General features: G+C 45.0%; 1 protein-coding gene across 2 annotated transcripts in view; it reads left to right on the forward strand.

Moving 5' to 3' along the window:
• Positions 1 to 14,835, forward strand: part of abl1 (c-abl oncogene 1, non-receptor tyrosine kinase) — a 32,842-nt gene extending 18,007 nt beyond the window's left edge. For both annotated transcript variants that reach the window (XM_076757561.1, XM_076757562.1), the window contains 10 exons: positions 4,950 to 5,114; positions 5,921 to 6,216; positions 8,625 to 8,897; positions 9,086 to 9,170; positions 9,320 to 9,497; positions 10,000 to 10,184; positions 10,413 to 10,565; positions 10,654 to 10,743; positions 10,851 to 10,979; positions 11,398 to 14,835. In XM_076757561.1, coding sequence (XP_076613676.1) covers positions 4,950 to 5,114; positions 5,921 to 6,216; positions 8,625 to 8,897; positions 9,086 to 9,170; positions 9,320 to 9,497; positions 10,000 to 10,184; positions 10,413 to 10,565; positions 10,654 to 10,743; positions 10,851 to 10,979; positions 11,398 to 13,085 — 3,242 coding nt within the window. In that variant the 3' untranslated portion in view covers positions 13,086 to 14,835. The remainder of the gene's footprint in view (positions 1 to 4,949; positions 5,115 to 5,920; positions 6,217 to 8,624; positions 8,898 to 9,085; positions 9,171 to 9,319; positions 9,498 to 9,999; positions 10,185 to 10,412; positions 10,566 to 10,653; positions 10,744 to 10,850; positions 10,980 to 11,397) is intronic.
• Positions 14,836 to 14,877: the final 42 nt, after the last annotated feature.

The raw sequence follows: 14,877 nt of genomic DNA on the forward strand, positions 1-14,877 counted from the left end.
GTGCAGTCATAGCTGTGAATTCTTCACAAGTTCCACACACATTTAATCATTTTCAGTGTCATCCCAGCAATGCAACCAGGACGTGCTGCAGTTTCTCCCACTGCATGACTCTGGAGAACTCTTTGTTTCCCACTCACCTCCTGAGTTTCCTTTTCCATGTCTTTTATTTTCTCCTCTCTCTGAGCTTGTGCTGTCATCGTCCATGTGTCAGTGTGCCGTCACCCTCTCACAAAGAGCTGTGGTATTTGGGGCCGTAAAGTGGACATGTGTGGCATGGGCCGCTCAAAAGCGCTGCCCGCACACTTTATGACCAGGCCAAACTCTGGACATATGGTATGTCCTGCTTGCTCTCAAGGCTTTTTCTATCTTGCTTGATCTGTGGCCTCTGCTTAGCCAAAATTTGACAAAACACGGCTGTGTGTTTGACTTCAGTTACCAGGTATCTGTATTTTTTGTATGTCTGCTGTGCCTATTGGGAATACTTTTGTTTGTAAACTAAAAAATTAATCTTTGGTTGCCATTTATCCAAAATTTACAGTTTTTACGTAACATCCAAAGCACCCAAACAATGAAATCCAACACAGTATCAATGCAAATACTAATACTTTATCAAAACTATGTCAGATTGGATTGTATTATTCTCTATAAAGTGTACCTAATAACAAAAAAATATATATATTTAGACTGCCAGTATTTGCAGTGTGTCAATACCTGGACATTACCATCTTGTGTCAAGAATCTGAATACAAACAGATCGAATGTGTGTCTTGAGCTAAATGAGCAAAGTAAGATGACACAAGACCCATCAAACATTTTTCGGATGCCAGTGAACTGAGTGATTGCTGGCTAGTCATTGACATCACTCGTCACCACATGCTTATGAAAAAGAACCAGCTTTTCAAATGCTAACCAGACGTCTTTTAATTACTCGGATAATTATCGTGTTATTGAACTACATTCTCATCTGCCTCAGCTGAATCTGCTGCTCTATGAAAAGTGGTGTACTGTGCTGTAGGAAAGGGACTGCTCTCCTTAAGGGACCTTTTGGTTTTTCTGTCTCTGAACCATGTGATGTGGCACTACAGTCTGCCTTTATTTTTGCATCAGGCACATAGATACCTGCATCTATCCCGGCTGAGCGAGGCGCCCCTGATTGTTGCTCCAGAGCTCAACAGGTCTGTCTCTTTTTAGCTGTGGAGCCCACCTAAATATGAGAGTATGACCGAGGCCGCTTGCTCCAGATGAAATACAATCTGGCATGTTCTCATACAAAATGGCAGGTTTGTGACCTAAAAGAAGCACCACATTTGGCTTTGATTGCGTTCAGGCCGGCCAGCCTAGCTCTGCAGAAGAGGCTGTGTGGAAGGCTTTGACTGGCCCGCTAACGCACAGATTCCTGCAACTTGTCAACAATGTCATGTGACTGGCTGTGGGCCGCATATGTTCTGTTTACTTCCTTAGGGTTGGACTTGATTTAGTTTTGTATAATACAAATTCTTTGTTTATTCTTTCTTTGAGGAACTGGCATGTCGTTCCTTCTCCCACCGTGACTCCAAAAGATCCATCATCATCTGGGGTGGACACAATCACACACACATACTTGAGGTTGAAACACCAACGCCCAGAAGCAGACTCTTCTCCTGGCCTTTTGATAAGTCGTAGAATCTGCCTAATCCTTTATTCCAGTTTTATCAAATTCGTTATCAATTTCTTGTCACCCACAGCCTGTCATCAGCCGGCAAATCATTTTTAATGGATGATTTAATTATCAGGCACCATCCTGAATTTATGTCTTTGTTTTGAAACTTGGCTAAGCCGCGATAACAGTGCAGGTCTTGTTATTTAGTCAGCCCCTCCCAGCTTTAGTTTTACGAGCTACGCTACAGTACATAAGAAAGGAGGTGGAGTTGATCATTCTGTCCAATGCACACAGATGTCTTCATGTCAAATGTGCGTAATTTAAATTAGCTGATCTTCAGTTTACTTCCGCGTGTCGAGCTGGCCTCTTAAATTACAGTGCAAACTCGATGATGAGTTCAGAACCACACAGTTCAAAGCTCTGCAGTGTCTGATGTTCTTGCGTTCTCTTGGAAATGTCTATCTGTGTGCACACAAATGTTCAATCACAGTTCATCACAAAACAGCATATCCAGTGAATTATTCATTCAGACTTCCACACGGCTGTCTCTTGGGCCTCAGTCAATTATCTTGTTGATAATTTCTGTTCTAAAATTCTGAATGTTACTGATGCAATTGCCCCCATCAAAGCAAAGCTAGTCTCTTGTCGGAAAGAGACACCATAGATAATTACCATGCTGGTAAACGGATGCATCTGACTCAGAACGCCGCTGCCAGTCCTCACCAAGACCAAGACAGTGGATCACATCAGTTTTCAGACCTTTACGCTGGCCTCCTGTTTGTCAAAGCATTGATTTTAAAATACTGCTGTTGCTTTATAAAGCACCGAATGGCTGAGGGTAAAAATACATTTCTGGTCTGCTGCTCTGTTATGAAGCGTTCAGACATCTTAGGCCGTGTGGGACAAGTCCTCTCATTGTCCCGTGAGTCAAAACCAGACACACAGAAGCGGCATTCAGTTTATGCACCACATATCTGGAATACTCTTCTTAATCCTATTTATGTGTGTATGTTTATACTACCTTGTGTCTTTTTTTATCTTTTCTTAATGCCTCACTGTTAGGTTAAAGCGCGTTGGATCGCCATGTTGTTGAAAGGTGCTATACAAACAGACTTGTCCTGCCCTGTACTGAGTATATACGCAGTCGCTTTCTGTTCTCTTTTCTGTTCAAGTCATCCGGAGAGGGTGCATGTGCCTCTTCTGTTCAGTTCCTGCTTCGCCACAAAGTGCTTCTTTGCTGCAAGCTCAATTCAGCTCTCTGCTCTGTGTTTCCACCAAATGTTAGTGCACATTGGTCTTTTAACCAAGTCAAGATAATGAGCCTTATATTGTGAATAAATGTCAGTAGTGGTGCAGGACACAGTTTCAGGGCGACTCTGTTTTTACACTTCGGTCTCCTTTCGACCAGGCCGATCTTCGCACTCCTTCTGCAGACATAATGTCTGCAAAAGATACATCAGGTGATCTCACTCCTTATTTTTTGTAGAAACGCACTGCGGATCTGTGGAATTTCTCTCAACGAGCATCCACTTATGCAATAAATGCGGTGAGCAATTATGCAGCTGGGGGATTTGGTTTTGCTCCAGTGCTTTCCAGCATATGATGAAAAGCTTGTATCTCCAAAATATTACCTTTTCAGCAGCCATGACATGTGTCTTAGACATAATGAGATGAGTAGGCTTTTGAATGAGCCTGAAATGGAGAGGAAATACAAAGATATCAAAACTTTAAGATGTATGGTTTTCAGTGGACAGAGATGATACAATGGAGAACTGTTCCTTCGTGTGTGTGTGTGTGTGTGTGTGTGTGTGTGTGTGTGTGTGTGTGTGTGTGTGTGTGTGTGTGTGTATGCGATTGGGAAATGCTTAAAGTTGGCCGCAGTTTTCCTGCCTGCGGTACTAATGGCATGATATGCACTCACTTAAAATCGTCATAAACAGCTGGTTTTATGTTTTTATCAGACTGTGACCAGCATTTCAGACATGCTGGCTTCTGTATGTTACTGAACAATCCTTAGAAAAGGCCTCTGCAACCTTAAATCTGTATTAACCCACCAGTGTTTTTGAGTGACAATATTTTGGCCTTAGATGTGCACCGGAACAAATGAAGTTACTAAAGTAACTATCAAATCCCCAGACTCTGCATGACACTTCCACTGTCTCATCCAGTTATTTGTCTGTCTGTGTTTTGCTGTTCAAACAACTTTAAAATTGGACATTTTCGCCTAATTTTCTAAAACTTTCCGAAAGTAGAAGTAATTTTTATGTTGTTCCATGAAAAATGTAAATGTGCATTGCTAAGCTTGACCACTTTGATTTGTCTTATGTTGGTAGCTAGCTTTTTCATCATCCTGTCAGCCTTAAGTTCATTTTCAGTATGTTTCATCACTTTTTTAGAGTTTGCTTGGTTTCCTTATGGTACTGTGTACTATGTGCTATTGCTGTTTTCTTCCAGATTCATTTCAAATATTTCCTCCTCACTTTAGTGAGGTAGTTTGTGAAATTCTCGCTGGAAGCTGAAAACCTAGTGCAGCTTCAGCCTGTTGTCTCCACTGCAAAGATGTGGGTGTTAGTGAGCTGGGGGGGGATGAAATGTAAGATGCCTCTAAAACATGTGTGACAACAGCTGAGTGAGCCACACAGTCGAGCTCATGTTAAGGCCAAACTGCAGTTAAAAGTCCTCTCCTCACTTCACCTCTCTCTTCCTCTTAAACACAATTTTCTTCCTTTCTCCGCATTCATTCCATTTTCCACATTTTGTAATCCAGCCATCAGTTTTACGGCTCTAAAATTGCTATAATTCAAACTGTGGCTGTAATTAACATAACTATAAGTTGAAGCACTTTGAACTCCGGCTCATTACCTGTGAGCGCGAGCACGTCCATTTTCCAGTTACGGTGAAGATTCATGCTGGGACACATTCTCACGGTCTGATACGTGGTAGTTGTCTGGATATTGAAGAAAATGAAAACTAAGCAGGGATAATCCAGGAAATGAAAAGTTATAAAGACAGCAGGGACACAGCGGGTCACATGATCAGGTTTATTGCACTAATCCCACGTTGGGATCACAGCTGATGACCTGCTTGTTGGAGCAAGACCCAGTTGAAGGGGATGTAGAAGAAGAAGAGTTGGCATTGTTGCTGAATCATCATGCATGTGTGAAGCTGTATGGGTGAAAACTACTTTGCAGTGTCGGTGCATACCAAACACATGCCCACAGATGTCTCCTCTCAGCAAAGCATTGTGTGATGTTTTCCCACACATCTTAGTTAACTAAATGTTCTGATGGACTGATTTTTGTTTTTTCAGAAGCTCTCCAGAGACCAGACTTCGAGGGTCAGGGTCTGACAGAAGCGGCCCGCTGGAACTCCAAAGAGAACCTGTTGGCTGGACCCAGCGAGAATGACCCCAACCTGTTCGTCGCACTCTATGATTTCGTGGCCAGTGGTGACAACACGCTCAGCATCACCAAAGGTATGGAAAAGAGCGAAATGTTACTCAGATTTAATTTATGTAAAGCAAGGAAGGATTCAGGGCTTTCTGAAACAGGGCTGTAAGGTGACTGTTGGAGGTGACATGCAAAGCGACATGTCCCGATAAGGTTATGAATCTTACTGGGGAATCTGCTTATTTGCTTCCCGTCTCCTTCCCCCTCTGTCTTCATCCCCGCGTGACTCTCACTTCCTGAGGATGGTCTCACACATGGGTTGTTTTCTTCCTCTGAAGCGACTGTAAAACAATACCACAGATGGAACACACAGGCGAACGGAGGAAGGAAGGGGGGAACATATGCACCGGAATAAACAAGAAAATGTCCTGTACAACAGTACTTTCCAGTTTGTTCTCATATGAGCCGTTGCAGCAAAAGGGGTTCATTTTGTTTTGGGTCTGTTTTGCAAAGTAACAAACTTATTTGAATGTGAAGTTTGGCCCCTTTTTAAAATTTAAATGTGTAATTTCAAATGATTTTTTTTTTTTTGCTGCATCCTGTCTAAACTAAAGGAAAGAAATACATCTCTTTAGTCTAGGTCACCTAATGACTGGCGGAAAAGAAAAGGCCCTGCTTCCTGATCTGAGGAAACATGACATGAGATACAGTGAACTCCTGCATGTCTGACTTTAAAACACGCTGAGTTCAGATCTAGTACAGTGTCCACACCATGCCAAGCTTACACACATGGAATGAGAAGTGACATTAAATAATATTAAAGGATGGATATGCAGCTAATGAGATACTCGCCTGGATAATATCTGAACTTTTAATGTCACTTGTTGATTAGGAGAGAAGCTGCGCGTGCTGGGTTACAACCACAATGGCGAGTGGTGTGAGGCACAGACCAAGAATGGCCAGGGTTGGGTGCCGTCCAACTACATCACCCCTGTCAACAGCCTGGAGAAGCACAGCTGGTACCATGGACCTGTGTCACGCAACGCGGCAGAGTACCTGCTCAGCTCGGGCATCAACGGGAGCTTCCTGGTCCGCGAGAGTGAGAGCAGCCCCGGCCAGAGGTCCATTTCTCTGCGGTACGAGGGGAGAGTCTACCATTACAGGATTAACACTGCGTCTGACGGCAAGGTGGGCATCAGGAAACACAAACACATATTATGCATACACACCAAGAATGCCTTCTGTCGGCCTAATGATAAAGGTGTAATTACTGTACGTTGACAACTGAAAAAAATACTCAAAGTAACCCCACAAACACCAAAAAGTTCCTCCTGCTTTGTTGGCGTCTAAATGGGTCTAACGGCTAGAACTCATTGTTGGATGTGGGTCTGTGGTTTGCTTTTTGTTTCATGAAGGCAGGACGTTACTTACACCACGTGGCAGGATCTGCCACATTGTTCTGTATCAGCTTTAGCTGGAATGTAATGACTGTTTTAAAGTAAAGATAGTGGCCAGGTGCAGTAAACCAGGGGGATTGTTGCAGCACTTTGAGAAATGGCAAGACATATTTTTATCATGCAGGCACACACACGCATGCACACATGGACACACACACACACACACACACACACACACACACACACACACACACACACACACACAGAATCATGTTTCCATTACTTTTTGGGACATTACATAGACTTACATTCATTTCCTGAAGAATTACCCTCACCATAACCATAACCACTACTTGCCTAACCCAAATCTTACCCCGTCTTCACTCTAAAATTTAATGATTTATGCTATGGAGAGGCAAGTCCCCACAATATGACTGTGTAAACGGATTTATGTTCCCACCGTGTGACTAATACATGTACAAGTTTGTGCAGCTATCCTTGGAAGGACATTGCATTGAGATTCATTCATTATGCGTAGCCTAATCCTAACCTCAGTTCACACCTTACCCGTAACCTTAACCAGGACTTCAGAAGTGATGTTTTCATTCATTAGGGCCAGGCTTTGGTCCCTGTGAGGACCCTTGGACTCCCTTATACTGGAAAATATCCCTAATAGGCAACAAAAGCATGCACACAAACACATGCTCACAAAGAATCGCAGCTATCTGTAAGAACAGACCAGTGCGTTGTGCTGTTCTCTGAAAGCTGGTCAGGACACAGGTTTCCATCATTCACAGAACTGAACTTGAGATGTTTTTCTTTATTATTTCAGTATCCCTAAAATCCATAAAAACGTAATGAGGTTTTGCATAATGTATGACTTGAAATCGTATCCCTTATGTGAAAAACTTGAGGTTGGGCAGAGAAGTTGGGGTGTCTGGAGCACATAGTTAAAGTCTGCCCTTATATGACCGGGAGGATACCCCACACTGGTGGTAATGATAGAAGTTAAGGCCGTATTTCGCTGTGTGTACGGCTCAGTTTCTTCTGTGGGATTTCCCCAAAGTGCTATGTCAATCGAGCAGCCGCTGCCATTTTGGCTGTGTCACCCTCCTGTCTGTGATGCAGCGAGGTGAGCTAGCTTGAGGAACGTTAGCTATGACAAGAATGCCTCTAACCACCACTGTGCTGCTCATAATGGCCAGCAGATGCGAGGCCGGCCAGACACTGACGCCCATGCTAAGACATGCATTAACACAGACAGATGCAGCCAAGTATGCACACACACACACACACACACACATACACACACACACACACACACACACACACACACACACACACAATTCCCCATCTCATATTGTTTTCCATCCTCCCACTAAGCTACAACTCAAGAGTCTGGTATGACTTCTCCCATAATTTGAGATTACCTCAGTACTCCCCCGAGCTGCAGCTTTGTTTCACACTGACTCTGTGATTAACGCTGCTCTGAATAACTAAGATTTTTATGTTAGTAAATAGATTTTTTTTTCCCCCTTGATTTAGTCAATGTTCATGATTTAAACCAGCCAACTGACCATTAAATCCTCTTTAGATTTCAAAGGTCTTTTCAAGGTTGTCCTCTTTCTCCATTTCCTCCACATGCCTTCAGCTCGCTCAAAGAGCCCGTTCACAAGTGAAGAAATGCACAGTGCAGATTGTAGAGCAAATCATTTTTGGGGTTATGTAAGACTTGGACAATGGAAAAGACTGTGTCCACTGAGCCCTGACCAATATCCTTCCCTCCACCAGCCTCCCTGACTAATTCCATGTGAGTTTTGAATAGGCTAAGACCGTTCATTCTGGGGAAAACATGTTAGTGTTGTTTTGTGAAGACTTTGAGGAGTTGATTTCATGCTGCATTACTGTGCCAGTTATTTGTAGCTTTACACATTTCCCTAATATCCCTTATTGTTTCCAGACAACATGTGTAAGCACTACCATCTAATGAAAACACTTTGCAACATTTGGGAATCTTTGTTTATTAAAATCTTAACAGCTGTGCTGCACAGTTTTGAGTGTGAGGATTTTAAAAATTCCTCATGAAAATACTGTAAACTCGATGTCATCACTGAAAATAATTTCCAGAAATCAAACCTATGTATGATCTTTGATGTAGCTCAAAGCTGAGCTGACGTCTCATGTCTCTTTGTCCTCCAGCTGTACGTCTCGTCAGAGAGCCGTTTCAACACACTGGCGGAGCTGGTGCACCACCATTCCACGGTGGCCGACGGCCTCATCACCACGCTGCACTACCCGGCGCCAAAGCGCAACAAGCCCACAATCTACGGAGTTTCTCCCAACTACGACAAGTGGGAGATGGAGCGCACTGACATTACCATGAAGCACAAGCTGGGAGGGGGCCAGTATGGGGAGGTGTACGAGGGGGTTTGGAAGAAGTACAACCTCACTGTGGCTGTTAAGACACTAAAGGTAAGATGACAGGTTGAACAAGAGTCTGTGAGAGAGCACATTTGACACCTACCGTCCTGTATTAACTGTGTCTATTATAAATCTTTAATTTGTCTGAATAATGCTACCATCTGCTGTCATATAGATGCAACTGCAATCACCTTGTGGTTTTGCTCACTTTTTTTTTTTTTTGCCAATAACCCTGTCAGGAGGATACGATGGAGGTGGAGGAGTTTCTCAAGGAGGCTGCTGTCATGAAAGAAATCAAACATCCCAACCTGGTACAGCTGTTAGGTATGTTAAGAGCCTCTGGAAAAACGTTGATCAAACATCTCTCCTGTTTGTTTTAAAAGGAGGATTTTGCATGCAGATTTGCTGAAATATCGAATAGTAACCCACAAACACAAATCATTGTGTATTTACGTGTTTTGTTTTTTTGGCAGGTGTGTGCACACGGGAGCCACCGTTCTACATTATCACAGAATTCATGACCCATGGTAACCTACTAGACTACCTAAGGGAGTGCAACAGGGAGGAGGTCAATGCAGTGGTGCTGCTCCACATGGCCACGCAGATCTCCTCCGCCATGGAGTACCTGGAGAAAAAAAACTTTATACACAGGTGGGTGTTAAGATCTTCTTACACTTCCTTTCCGAAGTCTAAGGCTTGTCAGGCAGCCAGATTTCTAGCTTCAGTAGTGTGATCTCAGTCAGCAGTGTCCTTAAATCTCGTGTTTTCTTTTCGTCTCATTCCTGAGCTGCTCTCCCTTCAGTCCCCCATCTGGGCGGCCGAGTTGTATCACAGACAAGTCGATGTCGTAACGCAGCTAGTTTGTTCTGGCACGTTTAATAGGGTCCTTCAGAGGAGATGAGGTGATTTATGTCTTTCGTATTAGCCAAAGTGCAGTTTAATTTTTAAACCTGACAAGAGGCAGCTTGTGGTTCTGCTCCATACAAAACATCTGTAAAAATCCAACACTACAGTGGATGTTGTAACGACGCACTGTTGATATTTTTTTCTTACTGTGTTCGAGTCAGCTCATGCATTTTTACATTGTCTGTTTCTGATTCCACCGTGGCCTCCTGTTCCTCACTCATTCACCTGTCTGTATCGTCTCCTGCAGGGACTTAGCTGCCCGTAACTGTCTGGTCGGGGAGAACCACCTGGTAAAGGTTGCAGACTTCGGCCTAAGCAGGCTAATGACTGGAGACACCTACACAGCTCACGCTGGGGCCAAGTTCCCCATCAAGTGGACCGCTCCGGAGAGTCTGGCCTACAACAAGTTCTCTATTAAGTCTGATGTCTGGGGTAAGTTTGATTTAAGTCAGGCAATGCTGAAATGTTTTCCTGATGTTCCTGCTTGAGCAGCTAATTTCTTTCAGGTTCCTGTTCAACAAGGGGAAACAGTTTTACTCATAACACTGTTGCACGTAATCTCACCATGACTTTATGTTCCAGCCATTTAGTTTTGACATGTTTCTGTTGTTGGTTGTTATGTGAGTCACACAAATAACTGTCTTGTGCCCACATCTCCAGCATTTGGCGTGCTGCTGTGGGAGATCGCCACCTACGGTATGTCCCCCTACCCCGGCATTGATCTGTCCCAAGTGTATGAGCTGCTGGAGAAAGACTACCGCATGGATCGACCAGAGGGCTGCCCTGAGAAGGTCTATGAGCTCATGACGGCCTGTGAGTAGCAAAACTCGTCTATCCAGAATATGATCAGAGGCACTGTATTCTGTTGGAGGGACTTATATTCTTTATGTCTTCCTGTCAGGTTGGAGGTGGAACCCCTCTGAGCGTCCATCTTTTGCTGAAACACACCAAGCCTTTGAGACCATGTTCCAGGAGTCCAGCATCTCTGATGGTCAGCGCTGCTTTCTTTCATATCCGACGCGCCTTTACTTGTGGGTGTTAAGATGTGGAAAGTCATGTTTGGTTGCTTGTCAAATCTTGATTGTATTTGTATTATAGAGGTGGAAAAGGAGCTGGGCAAGAAAGGGAAGAAGGCGACATTAGGCCCCATCCAGCAGGCTCCAGAGCTGCCCACCAAAACCAGAACCCTCCGCAAAAACATGGACAACCGGGATGGAGATAGTCCAGGTGAGACGCACTCACTCCCACTTGATACATTCAAATAAGAATACTTGATAAAATGTAAAGTACCCAAACCAGCCCCAAACAGGAAGTAGAGACTTAATCTTTGCACTGATAGGTAAAACGAAAAAGGCTTTTCAGTTCGTCCAGATGGTGCTTTGCTTAAGTTACTCTCTTTGACTGAAGACAGTCTGAGCTTTTAACACCCAGTAAGATCAAGTGTGGTCTGAGATTTTTGTCATTAACCACAGACCTAAGAGCTACGGCTCCATTAGCTATGGAAACATCTGCCGCCTCTCTTTGAACACGCACACACCTTTCTTGTACAATGTTTTGTTTTTCTACAACTGTAATTGTAGTTTGATATGTATTTTGTTCCTCTTCGTCACTGACGATTCCCTTCTTCTTTTGGGCCCTTCCTCAGACCCAGTGGAGCCAGAGGCAGCAGTGTCGTCACCCATGCTCCCCAGGAAAGAGCGCCCCCTCCTGGACAGTAACCTGAATGAGGATGACCGCTTGCTACCCAAAGACAAAGACAAGACACGTGGCAGTGGCTTTCTCAGTCTCATCAAGAAAAAGAAAAAGAATGCACCAGCTCCACCCAAACGCAGCTCCTCTTTCAGAGAGATGGATGTCCACCATGAGAGGCGGGGCATGACTCCAGATCCTCGAGACAGTGACAGCTTCAACAATGGTGCATCTTTGGCCATTAATGACGTCACACATGGCCTTGACTCTGCAAAGTTCCTGAGCACTAACAATAATGGGGCAGGGGGCATCACCAACGGGGCTCCTACATACCCAGGACCTTTGTTTCCCAGGAAGAAGGGAGCACCTGCAGTGCCTGGACCTGGAGGAAAAGCAGCTACAACTCCGCCCAGTGAGGAGGAGTCCATGTCTAACTCAAAGCGTTTCCTCTGGTCCTCTAGCATTCCCACCAGCTCAGATGGCACTGAATGGAAGTCTGTCACACTGCCGCGAGACCTCGGCCAGCGCCACTTTGACTCAGGCACCTTTGGAGGCAAGCCAGCTCTGCCACGCAAGAGAACCAGTGAGCAAAAAGGGGAGAACGCCCCACGAATGGGCACCCTAACTCCCCCACCACGTCTGAACACCTCGTCAGATGTTTCCTCAGCCTTCTTAGGCAAAGACACTGATCCCAGTCCTGGCTCCAGTCCTCAGGCATTAACACCTAAGGTGGTCAGGAGACCAGGGCTGTCGGGGCTGGAGAACTCCAAGACCAGCGCTCTCCACGCTGAGCTTCTCAAGCCCAATGTGTTTCCTGCTTTGGGGGCAGCCGGAGAAGAGTGCAGGGCCCGCAGGCACAAGCACACTGTGGACTCTTCATCTGTCAGGGAAAGAGGAAAGTTACAGAAACCCAAGCCGGCCCCACCTCCACCACCCACCAATGCCAAAACAGGCAAGGTTTCCCGCAGCCCCACTCAAGAAGCCCCCTCCCCCTCATCCACCACCTCAGACATCAAAGCTAAGGGCCTCCCATCTGTCTCAGAGTCCCACCACACAACCACTGCCAGTGACCAAGCCCGCTCACCTCTCAGTGAGGGCTCCAAGAAGCTGCCCCTGGGCTCCACCTCCAAACCTCAACCGTTAAAGACCTCCACCTCCTCCTCTTCAGTGACCACCTCCCTTTCCAGCCAAAGCCTAGGAGGCTTCTCTTCCTCCCTCACCTCCCCTGGCGATCAGAGCTCGCCCACTGCTTTCATCCCCCTAATGAACTCACGACGCTCCCTCCGCAAGACTGCAACCCGCCAGGCTTCCGAGCGCACCCCCAACTCTGCCGTTACACGCGAGATGGTGCTAGAAGGCACGGAGCTGCTCCGTGCAGCCATTTGCCGCAACTCCGAGCAGACGGGTAGCCACAGTGCTGTGCTGGAGGCCGGCAAGAACCTGTCGAAGTACTGCATGAGCTACGTTGACTCCATACAGCAGATGAGGAACAAGTTTGCCTTCCGCGAGGCCATTAACAAGCTCGAGAGCAGCCTGCGGGAGCTGCAAATCTGCCCCACCGCCACAGGGGGCGCCAACTCACAGCAGGACTTCAGCAAGCTGCTGTCCTCCGTCAAAGAGATCAGTGACATTGTTCAGAGGTAGCGCCATAAAATCTTTAACTGCCAAAATATAAAACTAATATGAACTGTATCTTACACTACCCTTTTTTCTGAACATGTGCATGAACTGCGGTTCATCCTGAGCTCATGTTGGAGATCTGAGGGTAAAGCCTGCAGGAGAGCGGCAGCAGAGTGTAGGTTTCACACTACAGTACACTTTGAAACACTTAAGCCTGTGGTTGTTGTGGATGGAATCAAAGGAATCTTTCTGTAGACGTCGTCACACGGAGTTTGCAATGTTGAAAAGCCTTAACCATGAATGAACAGTGTCTTTTGGCCTCAATGAGAGGCAAGGGGCCAATTCTCTATCAACATGACTTTTCACCAATCATTTTTGAAATGATCATGTCTTATGTATTCTAGATGTGTTTTCCCCTTATCGATGACACTTGTAGAAAAAAGGCCTGTGATGTCCATCACTGTTGGAGTGCTTGATTTCTCATCGATGCCGATGACAATGAGCAAAAACAAAACGCCTAACCTCATCTTGTTCTAGGATGCCTTCTAACACTTAAACGACTGATTTTCATGCTCAGTGATCACCTGTAAGACTTAGGGAGGGTCTGGAATCACACAGTGTTTGTTACCTGATGCTTCTGTCCAGCACATCCCAACATTTCATCGCTCCATACCACGTCATCAGCGATCGGTCGCGTGCCGAGTGATGAACATGTCAGTGTTTGTATGAATGCTTTTTTGCAGTATTTGCAACCGTGTGCCATACAGTAATAATGGGAGCAAGAAAATGAGGCACAATGAGCCTCTGGCCTTCACATTTTTGCTTCACTTCACACTTCGGTAGCAGATAGTGCCTTAAACACTATTGGCAGAGCTGTTGTGTGCAGAAATGTGGTTAGGAAATAGCTGTGTTGATTTGTTTATTGGATTTAAATGTTTTGCCATACCAAAAACCTTTGTCTCCAGTCTGTGCTGGAGAGGGACCAGGGTGCATGATCTGCAACTCAGTGGATCTGACTGTTGTTTTATGTTGTCCGTAGACTGGACCTATATTTTTTTAAATACAAGTTTGATTCAACTTTCTCGACATGCCAGTCACAAAAGCCATCAGTAGCAGCTCGGCCTTGCAGCAGCGCGCTGTTTTATCTGTAAAGAGGGATCACAGACTGAAACAGTGTTTCTCTGACCACTGAAGGGCCTCTTTTGGCTGGAAGAATTAGTTTTGATGGAGGGTTTAGGCCACGTGGTCTAAATGCTGTTTCAGAGGCCTTTCCACCCCAGCAAAAAGAAAAATATATATATATATATCCTGGGGGAAACACTGGACTGAATTGTTTATGGATTTGTTACTTGCTGTATTACAAAATAATGTATAAGTGAGAAGCTGACCATTATAGACTAAAAGAACCCATGAAATTCCACTCTAACACCATACGTTCCTTTATGCTCGTCTGCAACTCCTGGACATTTTCAGTATTTGTGCTGCGGTCGTCTCACCCATGTGCCCCGTCTGACTGCGATGCCTGAGGACATGTCAACCGCGAGCTGCCTTGACTTCAACATGGTACTGTCAATGTTGCCTCTTTTTTTTTTTTTTTTTTAAATTCCTTCCCCTTTACCAACCATACCACTACTCTACTTTTGTGTCTAAGCATCCTCACCAATTTTGTAGACAAACTTTGCTTTCCTTTGTAAATATGTTTTCTTTTTCCTATTTGTTTCTCCCTCTAGCCTTGGTGCAATTTTTGTTGCAATAAAATACAAAGCAGTTGTGCTACTTGAAATACATCATTGAGTCAAATGCTTTTTCCTCAGCA

The sequence above is a fragment of the Chaetodon auriga genome, chromosome 19 (assembly GCF_051107435.1).
Source record: "Chaetodon auriga isolate fChaAug3 chromosome 19, fChaAug3.hap1, whole genome shotgun sequence".
Classification (NCBI taxonomy): domain Eukaryota; kingdom Metazoa; phylum Chordata; class Actinopteri; order Chaetodontiformes; family Chaetodontidae; genus Chaetodon; species Chaetodon auriga.